The sequence below is a fragment of the Trichoderma gamsii genome (genome assembly GCF_001481775.2).
Source record: "Trichoderma gamsii strain T6085 chromosome Unknown Scaffold_91.2, whole genome shotgun sequence".
NCBI classification, from domain to species: domain Eukaryota; kingdom Fungi; phylum Ascomycota; class Sordariomycetes; order Hypocreales; family Hypocreaceae; genus Trichoderma; species Trichoderma gamsii.
The window spans coordinates 1-21,742 of record NW_020171428.1 but is presented as its reverse complement, the minus strand read 5'-3'; the positions used below and the strand labels follow the sequence as shown (position 1 = coordinate 21,742).

Below are 21,742 nucleotides of genomic sequence, written 5' to 3'. Positions count from 1 at the left end.
ATTTAAAGATGATCCATCCGATTATAGTAAGAATCAGAAAGGCTCCAACAACTAGAATATACCAACGCCAATCCGGATCATCTTTTAATATATTGACGTTCATGCCGAATAAACTCTGCGGTTCTTATATTAGTTCTCCTACCTAAAAGCATGTAATCAAGAGTAATATAATGCCTTACTGAAGCAAACATTGCTGGGAGGAAAATAAACTACTTATATTAGTACCGCCTAAGTTAAATAAGTCAAGCAAATCCTTACAGTAATCCAACTAAGGCGCTTAGTACTTGCTGCAATGCTCATAGACTTATGAGATTCATTAATTGAGACCCAGGCAAACTCCTACATAAGATTAGCCAAATATGTTATTGAAAAAAAAAACAGGCCTAATATACTGACAAATTGCAATGAATCTCTTACTGTTTGATCCAGCTGGTCAAGAAGGTATTAGCAATAAAGCCATCTACTACCTCCCGCACATCTTTTAAGCCCTTATCTCCGTAATAACGATGACAATGTTCAATCGCAAATTGTCTAGCAGTATGACCTTGGTCTCGTAAGACGTTACGGAGCTCAGCCCATGTTTGTGCGTTTTCTGCAAGGCGGTGTATAAGTTCAGAGCTCTTCCCTCTCTCACGTAGTTGATCAAAGCGCTGCATTTTAAATCCATTAAACAAAGCTTGAGATACATATAACGCTGGTAGGAGGGTGGGATAACTTACACAAGTAGCGAGGTGTTCCTTAGCTAAGTCACATGAATCCAGCCATCTTCTTTCTAGGTTAAATATAAACTATGTAAAGAACTCAACACTGTCATCCGGAATCCATCCATATGGCAATGCGCTAAAGTGATTTATCGACTTCCAAGGCGATTTATCATTCGGGTCCATAGGTGGCATTATAGTCCATGATATACTGCATATGTTATATTGTATAGAAAAGGGTTGTTGGCTTTCTGGGGCTCCAGCCGCCGGAAAGGATACAATAGCACAAAACCTTACTTCTTGTCCATGTTTTTCCTCGAAAATCTTCAGCTTCTTAGGTACATCTGAGTAGGATATGAAGTCTTTCTGCAAAGGCTGCCATAGCAAATAACCTACGAATATCCTAGTGGGATTTTATTAGCTTTTAGTTTAAGTTAAGAAGAATGAGCCAACTTACCAAAGATGTCTTTCAGTCCTATCTTCAGTTAATGTCAAGGCTTCTGGAATTCCGCTATCTGTAATGATGCTGATAGATTTCTCTTAAAACAGCGAGAGGAGAAGAAGCTCCTCAAAGCGAAGAGAAAGGCGATGACCGAATAAGTTCGCAAATATCCTCGCCGCCTAAAACGGGAGCATCCCTATCTCCAGCACCGAAATTGCCCGGTTCATTCCCGAGCGATTCTCCGGAAGGAAAACAAAATCAGGAGCTGAGCCATCCCCATCAGAATCTATACCAGAGGCTGATAACTTAAAAGACAGTAACCAGAATGGCGGGACATTGTAGAAGATGAGCAGCTGAATGAACAGAGGTCCAAAGCACTTTTAGGGCCTCAATTGATTAGCTGCTTATCAGATGCATCAAGCGCCAATCCTACCATCACGAAAAACAGAATCCGACCTGTCGCTTCCTCTAAAGCGCTCGAAGAATCACAATTCATTGGCTGCTTATCGGAGGAAGAAAATATTGATTCCGGCAAAATCACACTCACCGATTCTTCTCTAGCCTCCAAACGCAATGGCTGCGTCAGTAAACTGGTCGTGGAGTTGAAAGTCGTCAAGGGACGCGATAGAAGCCAGTTTGAAGAATCCATCTTGACTACTGACGACGATGACGATGTTCAATTTGTGAAGCAGCAGCAATCAAGCACTTCATCTAAGAATGACAAGACCACGCCGAAACCAGCCGAGGCACGTCAGAGCCGACAGTCATCTCTAGAACTGATAAGAGAGACAAAGAGTCTACCATTATCATCCCATATGCATGGCCAACGGACTAAATCCTTCAACAGCACTTTGGCACGGTTTAAAGCGCGAAAATACCTTGAATCCGATGACACCCGAAGAGCGCCAAGATACGAAGGCATTGACAAGTCGGCGGCAATAGCCTAACAAATACGTCTGATTGGTCTTCAATTTTTTTTTCTAGTTTTTTTGGTTTTTTTTTTGGGATTTTCCCAGTAATCCAGTATTCCGTTGCGAGATGTACATACATATAACGCGAATGAAGCGGAGTTATGAGTAAGTTTTTGCTTGCTTCGTTTGAAGATTTAGTCCATACCAAATGCACGTTGAGATTTTCGAGAGAAACACAGTCAGGCATAGCAATGGCGTCTTGATTTTACTTTTACGGCTTGGCAGGAACACAAATCTCCCCGAATTTCGAGGGTATTTCGGTTCTTTGCTCAATATCTCTCTCATGGTTTGATAGACGATGTCAATATGACCCACATTATCCACATGGGGTAGCCATCTGGAATGGTGGACTTTGCTCAGCATATAGGCCAAGGAGAACTAAAGAAGGGCCAAGTTTTCGACTCGATCATCCATGCTGGTCGAAGTCGATAGCAACACAAATGATGGTGATGGGACGATGATCGAAGCGTTGGTGCAGACAGTAGATTGTCGTCGGGCGGAGCTAAGAAGTGCGTTTCTCCATGGCGGCGAGAGAAAACAATGCAGTGATGATGTAACGCTTGCGAAGTGCGATAATTGTCAGGAAAAGATGAGCGGCGAAGAAAAGGAATAGGCCAAATAGTAAGTGTAGATTTACTCTTGGGTATTGGGCTAGACCTATGGCTCTAATGTTCAGTGGCTACAGCCGTTCTAACCCCTAAGGAACTACCTAAACGCTCCCTGTAACGCTAGGCCTTAACTACCACTTGAGGCTCTGACTCATAGTGACTCACAGTTGGTCCTGGAATGCCTGGAACGCTCCGAAAAAGCGATATATACAGCAAAATAGCTATAAGTAGTATAGCCTTAACATAAATAGTAAGGCTTGCTCTGTACTCATGTATGAATAAGCTTCTTGTCTTTTAGGAGCAACTATAAGATCGCCTTCAGGATTTAGAGAAACATTAAGGTTACTTACAGTATCGAATGCCAAGCAAGAAAGGCATGGTTTGCCGTCACTAAAAGGCACGTATTGGCCTAGTATGCGGTATTTTACTTTCGCGAGTTCCACATACCCGTTGGTTCCACTTCTAGTGACGAATTTTGAGGCGAAGCCGAAAAGTTGGCTTACTGAAAGTCATGTCAACGGGTAACCCTAGAGCCTATTATTAGGTTGGCAAGTTAGCTAGACCAAGCATGTTAAGCATTTAATATAGAAAACACAAAAGTTACCTAGCTTATAGCAGGTAAAAATCTGCCCTACTATTGTACAAAGCACCAACGAACTCTACTACAATTCATTGAAGATTTACATAGCCCCATAAAACAACATGGGGTAGAGTTCTTCGAGGAGGTTCCCTGCGTCTACAAGTGAAATGGCTTTTGCTATAACGTTTTTGCTGCAGACTGCTGCTCCGAGGATATTCGCTATTCAACAAGTCCAGGTCCTCTGGGCCCGTGGACTATAGAGGCGTTCTGATGCCAAGTCAAGGTCTAAGCTTTATAACACCCAGGCGTAATTGACTATAAGGGAAATTTATGTATTTTTTTTTTATTATAATGGCGCTTTACCTGGGAGTGGTGGCTTTAATCGGTCTGTCACCGTCTGTGGCTGTTGAATGATTTGTCTATAATGCGGATGGCTCCATCCCCTAGATAAATATAATAACTACCGGCGCTCCAGGAATAGATACTCTAAACCCCTACTAACATTAAGAGGCAGAGTTGATTGCTTGGTTATCCGGCGTTTCCACTGAAGTCTGTAGTGAGGGTGGTCTGGACGTCTGAACATTGATAATGGCGACTACATTTGAAGTCGTTGACTTTATTAATGGTGCTAAGTCTTTCTCCGTCCGTGTCGCTTTTGCAACCAGTGGTGGCAATATTGAGTTGCATATGGACAGCTTGCATGGGGCACTGGTCGGTACCTGTGCTGTCCGCAATACCGGCGGCTGGCAAACATGGACTACCATAACTTGCTCTATAGGCGGCGCTACAGGAGTTCGGGATTTGTTCTTCGTCTATACCGGCAGTAGCACTGGCTATCTATTCAACGTCAATTGGTGGGAATTTAACTAAAGATTTATAGCTTGTAGTAAAATAGTCGAATAGGTAAATCTAGCAGTTTCAGGCTATTAAGTTTAACAAATTGTTACTAGACCAAATCTCGATATTCCGGGACCCCAATCCCACCATGCTTGTGTCTCATATGGTCATACACCTGTTTTCCATCGGGAAACGTTTGCAAGCATACCCAGCAAATATGCGTTCCACAAGCCGAGCAGGTCATATGGTTGCAGCCGAACGTCTTTTCGATCATTGTGCTACAATTGGGACAATCCTTAATACCAAGCTTCTTCTTAGCTGCCTGTAGTGCCTTGTAACCACCAGATAAGTGGTCACGGTGCTCAGCACAGGTAAGACCGTCGTGAGAGACATTGCAGGCTGTGCATACGGCAACAAGGCATGAAGGGCATTTGAACATGGGAAATTCGCTGGTTTCAGCTGTCCTACCGTTGTTTCCTGCTGGTCTCGCCGCTCGATATATCTGCCCGCAGTCTGGGGTAGGGCAGTATTGAAAATCACTCGGATGGCGTGTTACATGTGTTGTAAACGCGGCCTCTAATATGTCTTCCAAGGCTGCTGATGAAAGGTGTGCTTGAAGCTCTGTCAAGAGAAGAACCTCGCTGCAATTGCCGGCATCACCTTGACAACGGATACTGGGACCAGAGTTGACGGCAGCAAAGCACAAATCCTCGAAGCAACCAGTGCAGTAAAGGTGCTTGCAAGTCGTCTGTATCGGATTGTCGGCCGGTGTCCAGCAAATGACGCAGTCACTGATGGAGCCAGATTCTGGCTTTTCCCCCGAGACTCCTTGTTTACATTGCAGGATCTCTCGCGCAATGCTAAAATCAGCCTTGGATCCCACCACAAGAATTCGACGCGGATTAGAGGCGATGTCCAAGACAACCTTGTCATTCCCGATGGCCTCTACTATGGCTCGGTAACCGCCTTTGAAAGCCCAGGAGAATTGTTGCGCATCAAGCTCAATGACGTGGGTAGAGTTTGAATACGCATTAGCAAGCTCAATGATGGCTAGTTGCACCTTTTCACGTTGCAGTTGAGGACCTAGGAGTCGAAGCTGAGATTTGCGCTTGTCGCGAACGATGACAACACCGAGCTCACGCTCAAACTGCTTCATTCTCTGATAAGCGTAACCGTTGGTTGCAAAGGAAGGGGCCCATATAGGTTTTCCATTCTTCATCATCACTTCTCCACTGATTATCCTCTCCAGCGTAGCCTTGGCCCTGGCGACATCACCGCCGTTTTCTCCTTCAATTTTCAGGACCTGGAGACCCTGAGCAGGAGGATATGCGATATAGAGCACATGTTGTGACGCCCATGTCTTCTTGTGGTCTGTCAACTCTTGTTCAACGGCGTCATAGATGCGAGCCAGAATTTTGAACCTTGCTGAGTGTACAAGTTGTACTGTAAACTTGCCATTTTTGTTGAACGACAAAGGTTCATTATGGAACAGCTTGACAGCTTGCAACGCATCTGCATCCTTCGTGAACCAAGCCTTTGCCTTGAAGCGCTTCCCGGGTACCTCAAGGCTCCCTTCCCATCGCTCTAATGGTCCAACTTGGAGCAGTAATGATTCGATCAATGCGTTCGCCATGGGTAGGTCAGCGTCATAGCTTGCAGCGCTCAGTTCCACATGGCGTGGAGACATTGCGCTAGGGATAGCTCTCATAACATCATCCTTCTTAGCAAGCCTTGAAACGTCTGAAAGTCTGAGGGTCCAAGCCAATGGGTTCTTAATGCCTGCGCCGCGCGTTGGCCCCTCGCACTGAACGCTTTGGTGGAGAATTTTGAATGTTCCCGCAGAGAAATTCGAGCCAACTTTTGCAGCTATTTCTCCGTTGCCAAAGTTCAGCCAAGCGGTCTTGGTTGGCTTGTGCCAGGAGCAATATACTTTCTTTGAATCGACTCGACGATGATTGGTCGTCTGAGGCATCGAGACATTGATTGGAACCGCTATGGGAGAATCATGCCTCTTCAAAGCTAGTAGCTCACAAAGACGCTTGGAAAATTGAGGGTCTTCGACCCTTACATCGGCGCTGCAATGCAAACTGTCTGCTGGTCTGGATATGCGGACGCAATCTTCAGGCACGGCGAAGTCAAATGAGGCGAGTAGAGTAACAACAGAGCTTGCAGTTGTAAATTGAGGTAGGTTACTGATGTGGACTGCAGAAAAGTCAGATGGAAAGCTAACTTGGGTGACGACGGCGCCATCTCCGAAGCGGACCAGAGCGCCTTTAAGCTCCCGGCACCAGTTTTCGGGTAGTGAATCTTCCTAGTCGCCAGTCAGCACTCGTCATACCACCAACCCCATCCAGTCATCCAAATACCTCCGCTTCCACTTTAGTGTCTGCAACATCCCGTGAAATATCGTGTACAAATGGACACTTTTCGTTCTTCGCACACATTCCTCGTAGAAAAAATCGGCAGGGTATGCGTGAGCGCGAGTCTCCTTGCGGCGTGGCACCGCTGAGACGACTGGGGCTTTTCGGCTCAGCACAAACGACCTTCTTGTTTTCGTTTGCCGCATGAGAGAATGGACAGCTGGCGCCATTACGGCAGCGGCGTTGAGCAAAAAATTGGCATGGTATAGTGGACTGCCGATCCGTTTGTCGCGGCCCGGCCTCCAAAGGTTGGCTCCCGGCCTCCATATGAGCTGGTGGGCCTTGAACGATTCAACGCTGATTTTTGGCCAAACGTTTGTCGCCCGATGCTCTGAAATCGGACGATGCGGGCGTTGCGTTACGGAGACACAAAGCCTGATGTCACGTGACGCAGCCTCATCGTTGGAGTTGTTCTATACCTATGGGAAGAGACATACATGTACTCATGTGCCGGGATGTGGATAGCGATCCCCGCCAGGGCATCCAACAATGACCTATGTAGTAAGCTATCCCATTGGCGAGTATGAGCGTCACTCCTGGGTGGAATGCGAATCACTTCTTTCAATTGTACCTGAAATTAGCACGTTGGCATTTGTTTCTGCCTTAGACGGTCTTGAGAAAACTTGTCGTGGGGTTCAGCATCGCCGTCACGGCTCTTCAGCCTGACTTGAACCAGGACACAACTTTCATTCTTTATGAAGGTATAACTTTGAATATTTGCTCAAAAATGGCAAAATGCGATCTCTATTTGTGCTTAAATTTCGAGGATACTTTCTAGAAAAGAAACGCCGAGAAGCTGTCACGGCTGCGGTACGTCTACCCTCGTGAAGAACTTGAAGTCGTTCGCGGCTGCTGGCTATCCAGGTTGCTCATTAGTGATAAAGGACATTTCTCTGCTAGCAATAGATGAACCCGGTCGTCTGCACATTCTGTATCGTGTCGGATTGCCTTTCGCAGGCCAGTGATGTAATTAATCGTGGCGATTAATTAGCGGTTGGTGATTACACGACCTCCTTGTCTTGCTGGTAGCAATGCTTTGTCGTTGTAGGTTAACTGCAACACTAGCACCATGGCTGCTAATGTGAATCTATTCGCCCGTCCCGCCGATAACGGCTATTTGGCGCTGGGAGACAAGCCTGCCGAGGACGTAGACACCGCTGGGGAGTCCTCCCCATTCTTAGAATCTTCCTCTCCTCTAGCGCATAGAAAACATGTCCGTACCCCTACTGCGCTCGATATTTGGGAAGAAAGCCGTCAGCCAAGTCGCCAGGAGCCCGAACGCAACAAGCACGGCCAGAAGTCATGGTATTGCAAGCGTTGCTCCTACTCCAAGGCCGCCCATAACAGAGTCCAGGGCCATCTCCGGGATAAGTACTGAGTACTGATTTCCGAGCAACAGTCAGCCAAGAAACTTATGCAGGGAATCGTAATTGACAGACTGTTCAGAGAGCAAGCCGCGAGACAAAACGGACACGATGTTGAGCGGGAGAGATATCTTCGCGCCTCTGTTGATGAAGACGCGTACAATCAAGCGCTGGCGAACCTTATCACGGCGCATAGCCTTCTCCATAGCCTGGCCGAGCGGCCAGAATGGTATGCCCTACTTCACACGGTGAGCCACATGGCTCCAAGAGTCGTCACACAGAGCCGTGGGCAAGTTCCAAAGCTGTTGGAGGCGAGCTTCTTTACGCATCGCGAGAACTTGACGTCAAGGCTGAAGGCCTCGCCTACATTAAGCTTTAAGAGTATTTCAGCCTGATGAATACCGCGCCGACGCATTACTGTGCGGTTGCGCTGCATCTTGCAAACAAATTTGCATACCTCGAGCTGGAATAGCGTCACAAAAATAAATGGATAGTGAAGCAAAAAGAGTGATACGCGAGGTGTACTCCCAGTACGAGGAAGCGGCTGCAGAGAGTAACGCAACCTCAGGAGGAGGTGATTGCCGACAATGACATAGCGTTGGACCCCCTCCAGCAGGCTCGTAAGCGACTTCAGCAACTTGCTGCCACTGTAGCGTCAGGCTCACTAGGGAAGAATATTAAGCTCTCTAAAATGGCATCCGATTTATTCAGTTGTCCAGTAATGAGCGCCAAATGTGAGCGGGTATTCTCACAGACAGAGAATGTGATCACTGATGAATACAATCGTCTCCAATCGGACACTGTTGCAGCGGTTAATGGCAAAAACATCTGCTTCAGACTTGTACTTTACCATAGAGTTGCCTATTTGTTAATAATCATCAAGTAATGTCAACCAAATAGGGCCTTCTGTGACAAACCAAGCAAAGCAAAGGCTTCAGCCAACCAAGCCAAGTAAGGAAGCCACACGCTGGCCCGCCTGGCTAATGGGCACACTGTTCGAGTCGCGTCGATAAATCTTAGCTCTCATATAGCTTCACTTTTTCCCACGTAAATACCTCGCAGCTTAGATGAAATACAATTACGCCGTCAATCTAATAGGGATATAGTATTAATATAACAGAATCCAAAGAAGAAATTATCCCTCTTTCCCTTCTTGCTAGTTTTTGACTAATAAATGTGAGGTTAAACTCTGTTGTTCACCCCGCTCAGTAGCTATTAGCAGGTTTGAAATGTATGCAGTCAATTTTGCAGCTGTATTGTTGAATCTTTGCTGCTGCCTACCGAGCCTTTAATACTGCACAAAAGAGAAATTAAGAACCTCGCTTTCTTCCTTAGGATTGACCTAAGACACACTAACTTAGCTATCCTTATTACGGCCCAAGCCGTTCGGATTTATGAAGTCTCTAGAGAGTGTTTGCAGAGTCTGATTATCCATCCATCCAGAAAGTTGTGTATGGTTGCCATCTGTTACCATATTGATAATTCCCCTAATTCCACTGTCATCCGTGATCTTTACGATAGATGCCGCCGTATCCATTATTCCCATAAGCTGCTTTTTCGCATGTTCACCAAGTTCTTCCCCTAGCAGTTTGCCCTCTTCGTCATCTTCATTGTTGCTAGCCACTAGACCACTGTTGTCATCCGTGATCATTTTGATAGTATTCCCTATCATATCTACCGATACTTCATATTGTTCAACGCACGTTTTCCTCATGAAGAGGGATGACTTGCTCTTTATGCGTCTGATAATATCATTCGCCATTTGAATCATTACCCAGAGCTTCTCTTTTTTCTCGCTCTCCGGTAAGGCTGATAGTGTGTCGACATGTGTTTCAAGCTTCGTCATCGCATCTCTCTGTCTCTCGACCAGTTTATGAAGCTCTTCCTTTTCGTTGTCTTCATTGTTGCTAGCCACTAGACCACTGGTTTTCTCCATGTTGAACGGTTGGCTTATCATCCCTAATGAGTGATAATTAGTGTACAAGTTTCCGGTCTAACGATACTAGATAATATGGTAAACTAACTTGTCAACGTTAACAGGCTTAATCTCTTTGGCTGGAAGTGCGATGCGAGTCAAGTTGTATGGTAACGAAAAAATTGGTAGCAAGCAGAGGTTCGCTATGGCCGGTAAGAATTGGCGAGGCCCTGCTAAGCTGAATGGTGCCTGAATGGCGCGCGCCACATCATACGCAAATGAAACACGTGTGTTTGTCGGGATTAAACTACGTGGACCAATCGCCTGTTACGATACGTAGTATAGACATTGTTGTCACGTGAGACCCCTTGTGCCAATAAGGCGCCCAGATAAGAGCCTGATTATATGCAGCCGCGCGCCTGCCGGCCGCATTACCCCTTTGCAAGTAAGAAGAAAGGAAGGGGGAGAGTGAGCTTGATACAGCACAGCAACGAAACGAGAGGAGGAAACAAACTATCTATAGAATTACACTATCGCCATCTTAGGCGTCTAATAAGTAAAAAGAGAGATCTGAACAGCCAAGGCGGCGGCGGTCTGGTTTGATTGGATATATTCGAAGCTATGCTGGGGCGAGGGAGAAAGAGGGGTAAGGTTGGTTATATGGCGCAATTCCGGAGGAAGCATTCCCTAGCTACTGTAAGTTCTTCAGGAAATATAATTCTTTCATGAGGGGCTTCTTTCTGAGGGGTAACCTGAAGCAGTGAAGTAAATAGTGCAAATACCGTATACGATATTTTTTCAACCCCACACTGCACTGGATTGTTTAGGAATTTGCTACACTGCATAGTATACGGTATTGCACTGTATTTGAGCAATATCGTATTGTAATTTTGTGAGCTCTTCTCTTTCAGATAATGGAATGCCGTGATCTGCCAGATGCGAGGTCGGCATCCCTCTTCCGACAGCAATGGCGCGCTTGCATTTCTCATGACAGCAGATTAAGGCATGAGCAGAAAGGTCTGCAAACAGGTTCAGAGGTTTAAGGTTTTCAAAAAGGTCCATGGTAGTTTATAGTATTTAAGTAGACAGCCACCTAACAGTCAAGGTTGATAGAACGTATAACGGCAAACTATATTTATTGCTGCTAGTTATGTAGGTGGAGCCCCTTTTCATCGCAGTAGCGTGCACGGATAAAAAGTATATGATGCGGTGTATGCTCTAAATAAACCACTAAGAGGTGGGTTCCTTGTAAGTGGGTGGGGCCCCAGGAATCACCAACATTTGGCCGATCTCGACGGGGCATTGGTGCAGTAGGCAGCGGCCCAGTGTCAACGGAGAAGCTCTATCGAATGACGTCTTCGCAATAGTACGCAAAGAGATAGATCATGGGAGTAGCGTTACAAGCGAAACAAGATCAGATAACCCTATTTCGATACCTTATCATCCATGCATGTAACCAAGTTAGTCAAGCTCAACTTAAGAGGCGTCTTTTGACTAATACATGATGATGTCATAGCTTGGTAGCTTCTTAAGTCTTTCGCAGTGTTTCACAATTGGTGCCATTATGCAAATCAGTTCTTATGCCTACCTATTATAGGTAGACATGGGTAACTTAGATTGTACAGCGGGAGAGCAAGACCTAAGCGGTTGGATTATACGCTTTATGGAGATTACCTCCTCCTTTTGCCTACAGAGCTTGGATTGCATTGCCGCTAAAGATTGCGCAGGATAGACACTAATTAACTCCCGGGTAAGCGCTTTATCGAAAACCAACTCTAACCCTACCCCCGGTATAGCGGGTCAGGCAGGGGTCAAACAAATCAACTCTACTAGTTGATCAAAGCCTTACCATTGTAGGCGACGACCTGCTGCGTTGATACACTCCAAAATCGTAGCGCGTAATGTGGAACGAGGAATTTCAACCTGTTGGCTTGCCTTGTTGATTTGGTGGCGAAGATGTGGTGACCCACTCTACGTGTCACTTTTCTTGGCAGCGGCCAGATGACTTATTTGAATAGCGCGACGCGTTTGAAAAGCGCAACGCGTCACGTACCATACGGTCGTCTCTTAACCGTCATTTTAATATATAATCGCGGTTGTCACTGCCTCATTATCGTTCCGCTGTCGCCTTTTAATCAAAGCTACTTGCAAAGAGTGCAGAACTAAAGGCTACTTACTAAAATAAACGTTACGCACGATGATGATACAAGGACGAGATAATCCCCTCCAAAAAGAAGGCGGTAGCGCGCCAGCCACATCTCGAATAATGTCTTTTGGTACGCTTCAGCCAGCCGCACATTACCTTTAACTCTCTACTCTAGTGCCCGAACATGGCCCTGGCTAATGCTGATACGCAACAGGAGTTAGCCATGGGTCGATATCCCAAACCGCCTTATCACCCAATTGCAAACTAGTAGCCGCAGCATCACGCAACGAGGTATATGTATGGACTATTGCAATGAAAGGAGATGAGCGGAAAGTTCGGAACGATGGTTGTATAAATACCATTACCTTTCGACCCGACAGCGATGCCCTTGCATTCTCAACTTTTGATGGTGCACTCTCAACTGCCGATGGATTCCTATATTATCACAAAATATGGTTATGGGATCTTACAACAAATGCATGCCAGCAGATACTGGACTGCTCTGACCATGTTAAGACTCTTGTCTTCTCCTCTGATAGTAAATTGCTAGCGTCAGGGTCTACTGATGGTAGCGTACAACTATGGGCAACTACAACATATGAGCGACCGAAAAAACTACGAGGTCATAGCGGTTCAATTAATACGATTGCTTTCTCGCCCACCGGCAAAATGCTAGCCTCGGGGTCGGATGATGACACAATACGAGTATGGGATACTGCGTCGGGCGAACCTTTATTGACGCTCGAGGGTCATAGCGGTTCAATTAATACGATCGCCTTCTCGCCTACCGGCAAAATCTAGCCTCGGGGTCGGATGATGACACAATACGAGTATGGGATACTGCGTCGGGCGAACCTTTATTGACGCTCGAGGGTCATAGCGGTTCAATTAATATGATCGACTTCTCGCCCACCGGCCAAGTCCTTGCCTCCGCATCGGGTTACAGAGTACGAGCATGGAATGCTGTGTCAGGTAAACGGCTGCTGAAAAGTGGTATAAAGGACATTAAGTGTGAATTTTCTTCAATTGCTTTCTCTGCGAGTACTATACTAGCATGCGGCATAGACTATGAGGATGATACTCGCTGCTATTGCTTACTTCGCGAGCTGGAAAAACTCATAGCCTAAACTATACTCCATACAAATTCACTCTAGAATTGTGTTCCTAAACGGGGCCCATTCCTGTTTCTCTACCAATCACCATTTTGCCACTCTACCCTTGATTCTAATTTCTAGGAACGGGTCCCATTACCAATTCTAGGCTTTTCTTCTGCAGGCATTTCTCGTGATGGGGCCCATTCATCGCCGAGCTGGGCTACACGTCACAAGTCAGCAGCCAAGCAACATTGTGTAGGTGAAATTTCCTCAACTTTCCCAAACCGTTGCACTGGAAAAGAAGCCACTTTGCCACCTGTGTGGATTTCGGGATTTGATGGAAATTCACAAACACTGTGCCGTCACGCTGGCATAAGCGTAATCTCCGCTGTTTTATTTGGCATTGAACTAGCGATCCAAAAATGAGACTTAATCAGAAGACAGTGATTTGGCAGAACTGACAAACGCAGATTAAGAGTTTAATATTGAAGGCTATGAATGTAGATAAAATTTCATTCCAAGTCACTTGCTTTATTTTATAGAGAAAGACAGTGGTTTATATCGTTAAGCACTTTTTACTCGTGCTCTTATACAGTAATTCAGTTGCCCTTAGAGTTAAGTTATTGTAATCCTTAAATCTCGCTTGGGATTTCTCTTAAAAGATTTATATGAGTTTTAAACTCGAGCTGTTATTAGAGGTAATATAGTATTATTGCATGCGCGACCATTCCAATTAAATAATTTCCAATATATAATAATATATAATAATATATATTAAAAAGCATATTCCTTTTGCCACCTTCATATTTATTTAGGATAATGCGTTCGAGGCTTCCTATGTGTTTCTTGACTGTCCCTTCTTTGGGAAGACTGATCCATTATCCCTGGCGAAGAGAGAACATGCCACTGTGTGGCCCACCAGAGGCGCTTTCCCCTGGGTTTGTTGCTTGAGTGGCGCATTGGATTGCCTGCTTGACAGATGTGAGGAAACCGTCCGGAACACCAGCCGCCACATACTATGCTGGCTCCAGAGCACAGATCAAACTTGTAGTCGGAAGCCATTTGTTCTTGTCTCTAAGGTTGGCAGTAAGAAGCGATACCGCCGGCTTTGGAAATGCTTAATAGCCTTTACAATTCGGAGTTATCGTATCCTGGAAATTTAGAAGAAGAGTTAATTAACGTTCCCCTGGGGCTGAAGGTACAGAACCAAGTACGGGACATTCTCCAGCACGAAGTATGGGAGCATATTGACATTACTAAGGGCTTGTGAAGAGGGATCCTCTTATGTAGCAATGGTTCCCTACCGCTATCGTTTCTATAACCACATAATAGCAGATATCGCTTTGCGAACCGAGTTTTAAGGGTTACTGAATATGGACAGTGATCAGCGCTTGACCGAGTTGCAGGACCTGCAGATGCGGCCCGAAAAGGTACAAACCTATACTATATCGGACGGAACACTAGTGGAAGAAAAGCACGATGAGACTCAACCAAGCGCTGAGGGCACCAATAACCAGATTACCAGCAAGAACATTGAGTATCCGACGAAGGTCAATCTCATTTTCATTACTCTGTCGCTTTGCTTGGTGGTATTCTTGGTGGGACTGGTAAGATCAGCGAATTGACACGTACCAGACCATTGCTGATAAGATATCTACAATAGGATCAGACAATTGTGGCCACGGCCATTCCCAAAATAACGGAGCAGTTCAAGGCCCTTGACGATGTTTCATGGTATGGTGCATCGTAAGTATATCCCCGTTTAGCTAGCTAAAGATTGTCTTCGATCGTTAACAAAGTATACAGATACCTCTTAACAACGTCCGCCTTTCAGTTACTCTTTGGGAAAATTTATAAGGTTTTTTCTTTGAAGTGGACATTTCTCATTGCCGTAGGGCTTTTTGAATTGGGCTCCCTCATATGCGGCGTTGCTCCCAACTCCACGGCACTAATTATCGGCCGTGCTATCGCTGGTCTTGGCTGCGCCGGTATTTTTTCAGGGTCACTTATCATAATAGCCCATTCCGTGCCTCTGAGACAACGGCCTCTTTACACAGGTATCATTGGTGCTATGTGGGGGGTTTCTTCTGTCGTTGGACCACTGATAGGTGGTGCATTTACAGATCGAGTGTCTTGGAGATGGTGTTTTTACATTAACCTTCCTATTGGTGGGTTGACTATTCTTGGTATAATATGTTTCTTTACGCCACCACCCCAACGCCAAGCAAACGGCATCAAAGGGTGGAGGAACCATGCAAAGAACATCGACATCGCAGGCACTCTCATCTTTCTACCCTGCGTTATATGCTTGCTGTTAGCACTGCAATGGGGTGGCTCCAATTTTCATGGGGGGATGCCCGCATAATTGTTCTGTTTATCCTATCAGGTTTGCTTTTCATTGCATTTTGCGTCAGCCAATGTTGGATGGGAGAGGATGCCACTATTCCGCCAAGGATCTTCCTCCAGCGAAGCATATGGTCGGGCTCCATCTATTCAGCAATGACCGGAGGATCATTTTTCCTGCTAGTGTTCTATGTAAGTACTCTTGAGTAAGTTATCATGCAGGAGAGTATGCTAACTACCTCAAGTTGCCTGTTTGGTTTCAAGGTGTCCAGGGCCAGAATGCCGTTGATAGCGGTATTCATAACTTGCCTCTGATTTTAGGAGTCATTATCGCATCGCTACTTGCCGGTGGCGCCGTGACGGCCCTGGGATACTACACGCCGTTCATGATTTTGTCCACAATTCTGAGCAGTGTTGGTGTTGGGTTGCTCACGACATTTAAGGTCGACACGCCATCATCGCAGTGGATCGGCTACCAGGCTTTAATCGGAATTGGCAGCGGGTTAGGGAGACAGCAAACTATGGTAGCTGCCCAAACTGTACTTCCTCTGACCGATGTCGCTATTGGAAGCGCAGTCATGGTATTCTCGCAGTCCATTGGCGGTTCAGTGTTTCTGAGCGCTGGCCAGAGCGTGTTCAATCATGCACTGGGACAAGGTGTTCGCAAGTTTGCTGCCGGGTTGGATCCGACAATAGTTACCAACACTGGTGCAACAGCTCTGAGGAACGTCATCGAACCGAAATTCCTACCCGGCGTCATTCGCGCTTATAACGATGCTGTGGTACAGACGTTTTATGTCAGCCTAGCATGTGCATGTGCAACAGTGGTGGGGTCTCTACTAATAGAATGGAAAAGCGTTAAGGAGAAGGCGGACAGGGATGGAACTGTGTCAAAGGATGTCACTACGGAGGGAAATGGCGCATGAGCGAATAAGGTTTACTAGTTATACTGTAAGCATACAGGAAGCGAGTCTAGTTGACGAGAAGATGGGCAGCTGTTTAACAGTGCTTGAAATTGATGTGATGTGTTTATTTGACCGGGGTGGTTTAGTGGTTTGGGCCGGGGCTTCAACTATCCTATTGCCCAGACGTGGCTTTATATGTATCTAGCTTACGAAGTAGATGTTGATAATAAAACAAAAATAAATAAATGAATGAATAAATAAATAAATATATGGAGAATCGGTGGTGGTTTAATCTGTATATACTTGCGCCAGTTATTTAAATACTTTATTAATTTTACTTTTTTCTTATCAACGTCTACAAAGTATCTAAATACACAAAGCCTTATAATAATGATAAGACGGTAGGAGCTGGGGGCTAGCATTTTGTTTACCATATTTAAGAATATATAGAGGAAAGTTGTTCTAGTTTAATCAGTCTAGTCTCTCAGAGGGGGGCCATTTGGTCTGTCACTTCTACGTATTAAACCCCAGGGTCCTGACTCGTCAGCGAAGGTTAGGTTCCTTACAATAGATGTTCCTCCCACTTCTACCCCCGGAGGTCGATTGTTTCCACATCTGCTGCTAAATACGAGGCCGCTGGGGGTGGCATCATAGCCCTTGACGAGGGACTTTGTGTTGACGTGGGAGATGTCGGCAGCAACACCTAGACGAGGGAGTCTCGTTAGCCAATGGACAGTAGCAGCAGTAGTAGCAGCAGCAAATTCGAGACAAAATTTGCGAGGTTTATATGAAATTGGCGCACGAGGGCCACGCAATGGGTGACTTACCGGGTCCGCCGCGGATATCGTACAGAGCAAGCTCGGTAACGCGGGTGTTGAGCTTGAGCAGCAGAGACAGAGGCTGGCCAATGCCACCGGCAGCACCAAGACGGCCTAAACATAAACAAACTTCACTTCTGCCTCGGGTGGGAAACGGGTGAATTAATGTTGGATCTGCTGATGGCTCATGTTTACGGTCCATGTCCATAGACCATTACAGGATAACCAACAACATGCTTGCGGCATTGGATGGATTGATAGTAGGGGCAGTGAGCTAAACGCAAGGTCGGAGATGCTCCATATAGCCAGCCCGGAGAGGCTGCGGGCGCAACTACGCTGCTGCGAGGCCTGATGAGCAGGCCGGTGGATTTCATCAGAGAAGTTTTCCGGAGCGACGACCCGAAGAAAGTTGATCAAAGCAGGATCATTATTAAATAAAAGACCCAGGACGATGATACCATTGAGAGCAATATATAACAGCTTACTACAATAAAGGCAAGACATTGACAGCAAAGCATAGCTTTCGGATGGTGGATATAATATCCGAAAGTTAGGTCGTATGGCTTACTACAAGGGAAACCACTTTAGCAACCTAAATCAATATTAGCTGTATTTCGTTAAGAAGGTTGCGTGGCAGTATATTTCAACTCATGCAAAACAGTTGGGCCAAATTAAAAGGTATATTAGGTTTAAAGTATAGTTTACTTCGTAAAGTTAAATAAGCACATTTGCAAGGTTACCATAGAGCCATTTTTCCAACAGGAATGCCCTCAAAACCTTGTGATACGCCATCAAAGCATCAGAAACAACTGTAGCTCAATGATAGCCGGCCAAACCAACTTGTTGGCACCAATGAGATGCATCCGGCTCTTGACCGAATTGCCAAAGGCCGCTTGTTATGCGGCTCACGCACGATTCCAATACATGGCCCACAGAGTCTACTCCAGGCTCTTCCTCAATCAACATGTTCCCAGGGCAAAAGTGCCCTTAAAAAGTTAAAAAACAAAGAAAACAAGTATCCTTTTGTCAGTCTTCCGGCATATTTAGATTCGAAGTTGGCGGATGATCACGCCACGATTTCTGCAGCATTGGCTGAATCAGAAAAAGGATCGCCAGTACAAAAGTTTTAGTCAGTTACACGCCAACTGAAACTGATTTCACTCTCTATACAAGCTATTCTGCAGTTTTAATTGGGCCGCCTTAAAGTTGTACGCTTGCTGCCGGCGGCACTTTTCGTAATTTTGTACCATTACTGAAGCAACTTAGGCATTAACAACATACCAGGCATTCCACCTTCATGCCAGAAAGCAGCACTCTTCCAGCCGCTGCGATAGCCGGAAAATTAGCTTTTTTTTTCATCTGACCCTATATTTTTGTAGTTAAAAGATCTATATCCTGTAATATTAGCCATTTACATCAATATAGAACAACAAGGGCAAGTCCAACTTTCTTTTAGGCAACCTTCATTCACCCTTTGCCTGGTCTTATAGCTAACCCACTACTCCTTCCAAAGCCGCAAATTTACGCCACAAACAGACTAATCATACTTTCAATAAAGCTCAAACTATCTATTTGTATCTGTTATATGTTTAAAAACATTCCAACTCAGTACAGTTTATATTACTGGGTACTTAGAACTAGTCATTCGTCATGCACTTGAGATGCAGGCCCAGTTGGTTTTTCAATTTTCATCTACAATTTCATTTAACCCTAATAGTTGGCGAGGAGGACCAACTTCATTCCCATACTTGAACTTTTTTCTTTAGTTCCTTAGAAACATAACGCACAAGCTTTATTTACAGATCCAAAGAACACTATCTGCTACCATAGTCTACAAGAGACAAAATTTGTATGAGTCTATTATGGTTGCCTTATCACCTACCTTACTTTTGGATATCCTATAGCAATCTCTGTGAAACGTTCAAATAGAGTTTTTTCAGTAAAGTATATATGACATAAGTGATAGACTATGGAGGAGCCTAAAATTCAGCTTCGATACGAAGCTTGAAACCTACGCGCCATGTAGACAAGCCCCCCTTGGCAAGATGAGCAGCATGAGATTCTGTGAAATTTGACAGAATACACTGTAAGAGAACAAAAGAAAAGTGAACTTTGTCAAAATAGCCGGTTCCATACCATTATAAAAGAAGTCTCTACCATCTATACCCGTTCAATTTAATGCCACTATATTCCGTCCTCCAAGAACTCTCAAATAGCCCCCTTTCTCACGCATTTTCCTCACTTTCTGATAACTCTATTAACACAAAGACGAATATTGTTTCAAGTAATCAATATCGAGCGCGCCCATCATGGCTAACCCTCCACAAAGGCCAGCTATAAGCCTTGCAGTCAGAGTCAATCTTCAGTCGGTTGATGCGACGCTCAGACCTACACCACCGCAGGCTCTAGATGTTCTTTCAAACTTCCGCGGAACATTTATTGGGAATGGTTTCAATACAATATGGCGCCCCAGTAGTGGGAGCAATACGTTCCCGAACCCAGTTCCGGCAGGTGGAAACAACAAGCCAGATCCAGTATTTCCAAATGAGAGCATCTTAGAGCTCAATCTCACTACAGAAGAGATGACTTTCACCGACAACCTGGGCAGTATACCTAACCGTGGACTCAAGGAGCAAAAAGACCTTATACTCAGCGGCGTGTCCTACCTGCAAGTTGTCCGCGATGTAACAAATCCCAAATCTGGCAGAGCCGACGATACACCTCGCGACATTCACTTCGAACCAGGATTGTGGATAAAAGTACCAGCTGACAACAACAATGCTGAATCGCTTGCACGCATGGCGTCTATTCCTCATGGCACCACTATCAACGCCCAGTGTCTAGCACCTACCACGAGAATCCAAAATGGAAATCCTGCAGTTAATGACATTGTGGATATTACGCCGTTCCCAATTGCCAGACCCAACGGCCGGCTTAATAACCAGTTTCCAGCCATGAATGTCACCAACATGAATACCTCACGACTACCACAAGATCTTAACCCATTCGTCACGAATGGGACTATTACCCAGGCAATTTTAAACAATCCGAATACTGTGCTTGTGAACGCCAATAGGGGAAAAACAATCGTGAGCATGGTCACTTTCGAAGTATCCACTGCTCCTTCTTCTGCAAAACAAAGTGATAGCGACGGAATTTCCAATATCGCATTCCTTGAGGGCAAGTCCTTGGGTCCGACCAGTAGGTCGACTGCAGTTCAAAATGCCGATGCAGCCTTGATGACGGCCAGATTCTGGATCTCGGATGTGCAGTGCGACATTGTCGTGCCACCATTCAGGGCGGGAGAAAATATACGAATTCAGCCCAATAATGATGTGGCAGATCCAAGACCAACTTTTACCGTCGACACGTCTATTAGTAATGCAGATGCTAGGACGATTCAAGCAACCTTTAAACAGATCCAGTATTCCCAGGTTGTAAATCTTGATTTCGACGGATTAACCTGGCCGCATGTCTCAGTGGCCACGCTAGTCCCAGCAGAAGATATACTAATTAGCCTGCTGCACTAATGCCTTGTCTAAATCTACCTAAACTACTTTAATATTAACTTAATTAAATACACTAATAAAAAATTATTAATTAAAAAGTATATTAGTTAGCACTTAATTATAATTTATATAAATAATAATATAAGTTATAACCCTTATTATACTTAAATTAATAATTAAACTTTAACTACTATATACTATTAAAAAATAACTATTTTTATATTTAAATATTATATGCTTAATATATAAAATAATTATTAATTATAAAATTAATTACTTTTCCTTAATAATTATTGTAATAGTTTGTTCCCTTAATCTTAGGTTATTATTATAGAGTAGGGAGATTCCTAAGGGATAAATATATGTGTTTATATTAGTAAATAGGATAAAATATTTAATAATAAGTATATTATATAGTTATATAATTAATAAATGAAATATAACTTATATTTAATACTATAATAGGAGGAGGATAAGTAGTTACAGTCTGTGCAGGGTTACAATACTACTATGTCCATCCTCATTTTTCTTTTAATGCTTTTTGACTAAGCAAGCCATTCTTGCTCCTCAGTCTCCACGTATAGCGCATGATCCTTCAAGTACTGATGAGTGTAGCGCCCGCTATGTTCCACTCGACGTCGCACCTCCAATACAAGTACTTCGTTTGTCTTGAATTCAGATACCGCATCATCAAGAGATTTGTCCTATAGCGGGCTCGAGAAGTCATACTTCCCCGCAACCCCTTGCTTCTCAAAGATGCGTTTTAACTCGCCGGGAGTGGTGAAAGGAAACAGCTTCCAGACGGAGTTGTCTTTGTAGAACTTGGGGAAGGCGATGTCAAGCAGATGGTGCATCTTACCGCCGCGAGCGAGCTTGTCCTGCGGTTTGTCTGGCTTGATAATATCGAACCCCCAGTTCGTCATTGTGGCGGGCGTCCAGTCCTGTTTAGAGTCGAGTTAGCCAAGGAGCTGCTACCATTGCGGCCATTCTGGGCAAGCATGGACATGGAGAAACAAGGGCGAGCATACAAGTGTATAGAATCGATCACCCCTAACCAAGGTAACAGCATCGCTCAAGACGGCCCTAACC

The 21,742-nt window shown here is 44.9% G+C and overlaps 8 protein-coding genes across 8 annotated transcripts; 3 read left to right on the top strand and 5 right to left on the bottom strand.

The window, feature by feature from the left end:
- Window positions 1-788: 788 nt before the first annotated feature.
- TGAM01_v211107 (hypothetical protein) lies at window positions 789-896 on the bottom strand (the record flags this gene model as incomplete). Its single annotated transcript, XM_024550987.1, has 1 exon — window positions 789-896. The coding sequence occupies one exon, from the start codon at window positions 894-896 to the stop codon at window positions 789-791; it is 108 nt and encodes a 35-aa protein (XP_024404271.1).
- A 2,934-nt stretch (window positions 897-3,830) lies between these two features.
- TGAM01_v211106 (ariadne ring protein) lies at window positions 3,831-6,729 on the bottom strand (the record flags this gene model as incomplete). The annotated part of the gene is made up of 4 exons (XM_018807433.1): window positions 3,831-4,139; window positions 4,348-6,450; window positions 6,506-6,525; window positions 6,582-6,729. 4 exons carry the CDS (start codon window positions 6,727-6,729, stop codon window positions 3,831-3,833), a joined length of 2,580 nt encoding a protein of 859 aa, XP_018659420.1.
- Window positions 6,730-7,628: 899 nt separating this feature from the next.
- Window positions 7,629-7,937, top strand: TGAM01_v211105 (hypothetical protein; the record flags this gene model as incomplete). The annotated part of the gene is made up of 1 exon (XM_018807434.2): window positions 7,629-7,937. The coding sequence occupies one exon, from the start codon at window positions 7,629-7,631 to the stop codon at window positions 7,935-7,937; it is 309 nt and encodes a 102-aa protein (XP_018659421.2).
- A 1,343-nt stretch (window positions 7,938-9,280) lies between these two features.
- On the bottom strand, window positions 9,281-9,859 carry TGAM01_v211104 (hypothetical protein; the record flags this gene model as incomplete). Its single annotated transcript, XM_018807435.1, has 1 exon — window positions 9,281-9,859. The coding sequence occupies one exon, from the start codon at window positions 9,857-9,859 to the stop codon at window positions 9,281-9,283; it is 579 nt and encodes a 192-aa protein (XP_018659422.1).
- Window positions 9,860-14,451: 4,592 nt separating this feature from the next.
- TGAM01_v211103 (major facilitator superfamily transporter) lies at window positions 14,452-16,347 on the top strand (the record flags this gene model as incomplete). Its single annotated transcript, XM_024550986.1, has 5 exons — window positions 14,452-14,685; window positions 14,742-14,824; window positions 14,885-15,066; window positions 15,465-15,613; window positions 15,667-16,347. The coding sequence occupies 5 exons, from the start codon at window positions 14,452-14,454 to the stop codon at window positions 16,345-16,347; spliced, it is 1,329 nt and encodes a 442-aa protein (XP_024404270.1).
- A 450-nt stretch (window positions 16,348-16,797) lies between these two features.
- TGAM01_v211102 (malate dehydrogenase) lies at window positions 16,798-17,346 on the bottom strand (the record flags this gene model as incomplete). The annotated part of the gene is made up of 3 exons (XM_024550985.1): window positions 16,798-16,830; window positions 16,893-17,029; window positions 17,154-17,346. The coding sequence occupies 3 exons, from the start codon at window positions 17,344-17,346 to the stop codon at window positions 16,798-16,800; spliced, it is 363 nt and encodes a 120-aa protein (XP_024404269.1).
- A 2,107-nt stretch (window positions 17,347-19,453) lies between these two features.
- Window positions 19,454-20,674, top strand: TGAM01_v211101 (hypothetical protein; the record flags this gene model as incomplete). The annotated part of the gene is made up of 1 exon (XM_018807438.2): window positions 19,454-20,674. The coding sequence occupies one exon, from the start codon at window positions 19,454-19,456 to the stop codon at window positions 20,672-20,674; it is 1,221 nt and encodes a 406-aa protein (XP_018659425.2).
- A 683-nt stretch (window positions 20,675-21,357) lies between these two features.
- On the bottom strand, window positions 21,358-21,576 carry TGAM01_v211100 (hypothetical protein; the record flags this gene model as incomplete). Its single annotated transcript, XM_024550984.1, has 1 exon — window positions 21,358-21,576. The coding sequence occupies one exon, from the start codon at window positions 21,574-21,576 to the stop codon at window positions 21,358-21,360; it is 219 nt and encodes a 72-aa protein (XP_024404268.1).
- Window positions 21,577-21,742: the final 166 nt, after the last annotated feature.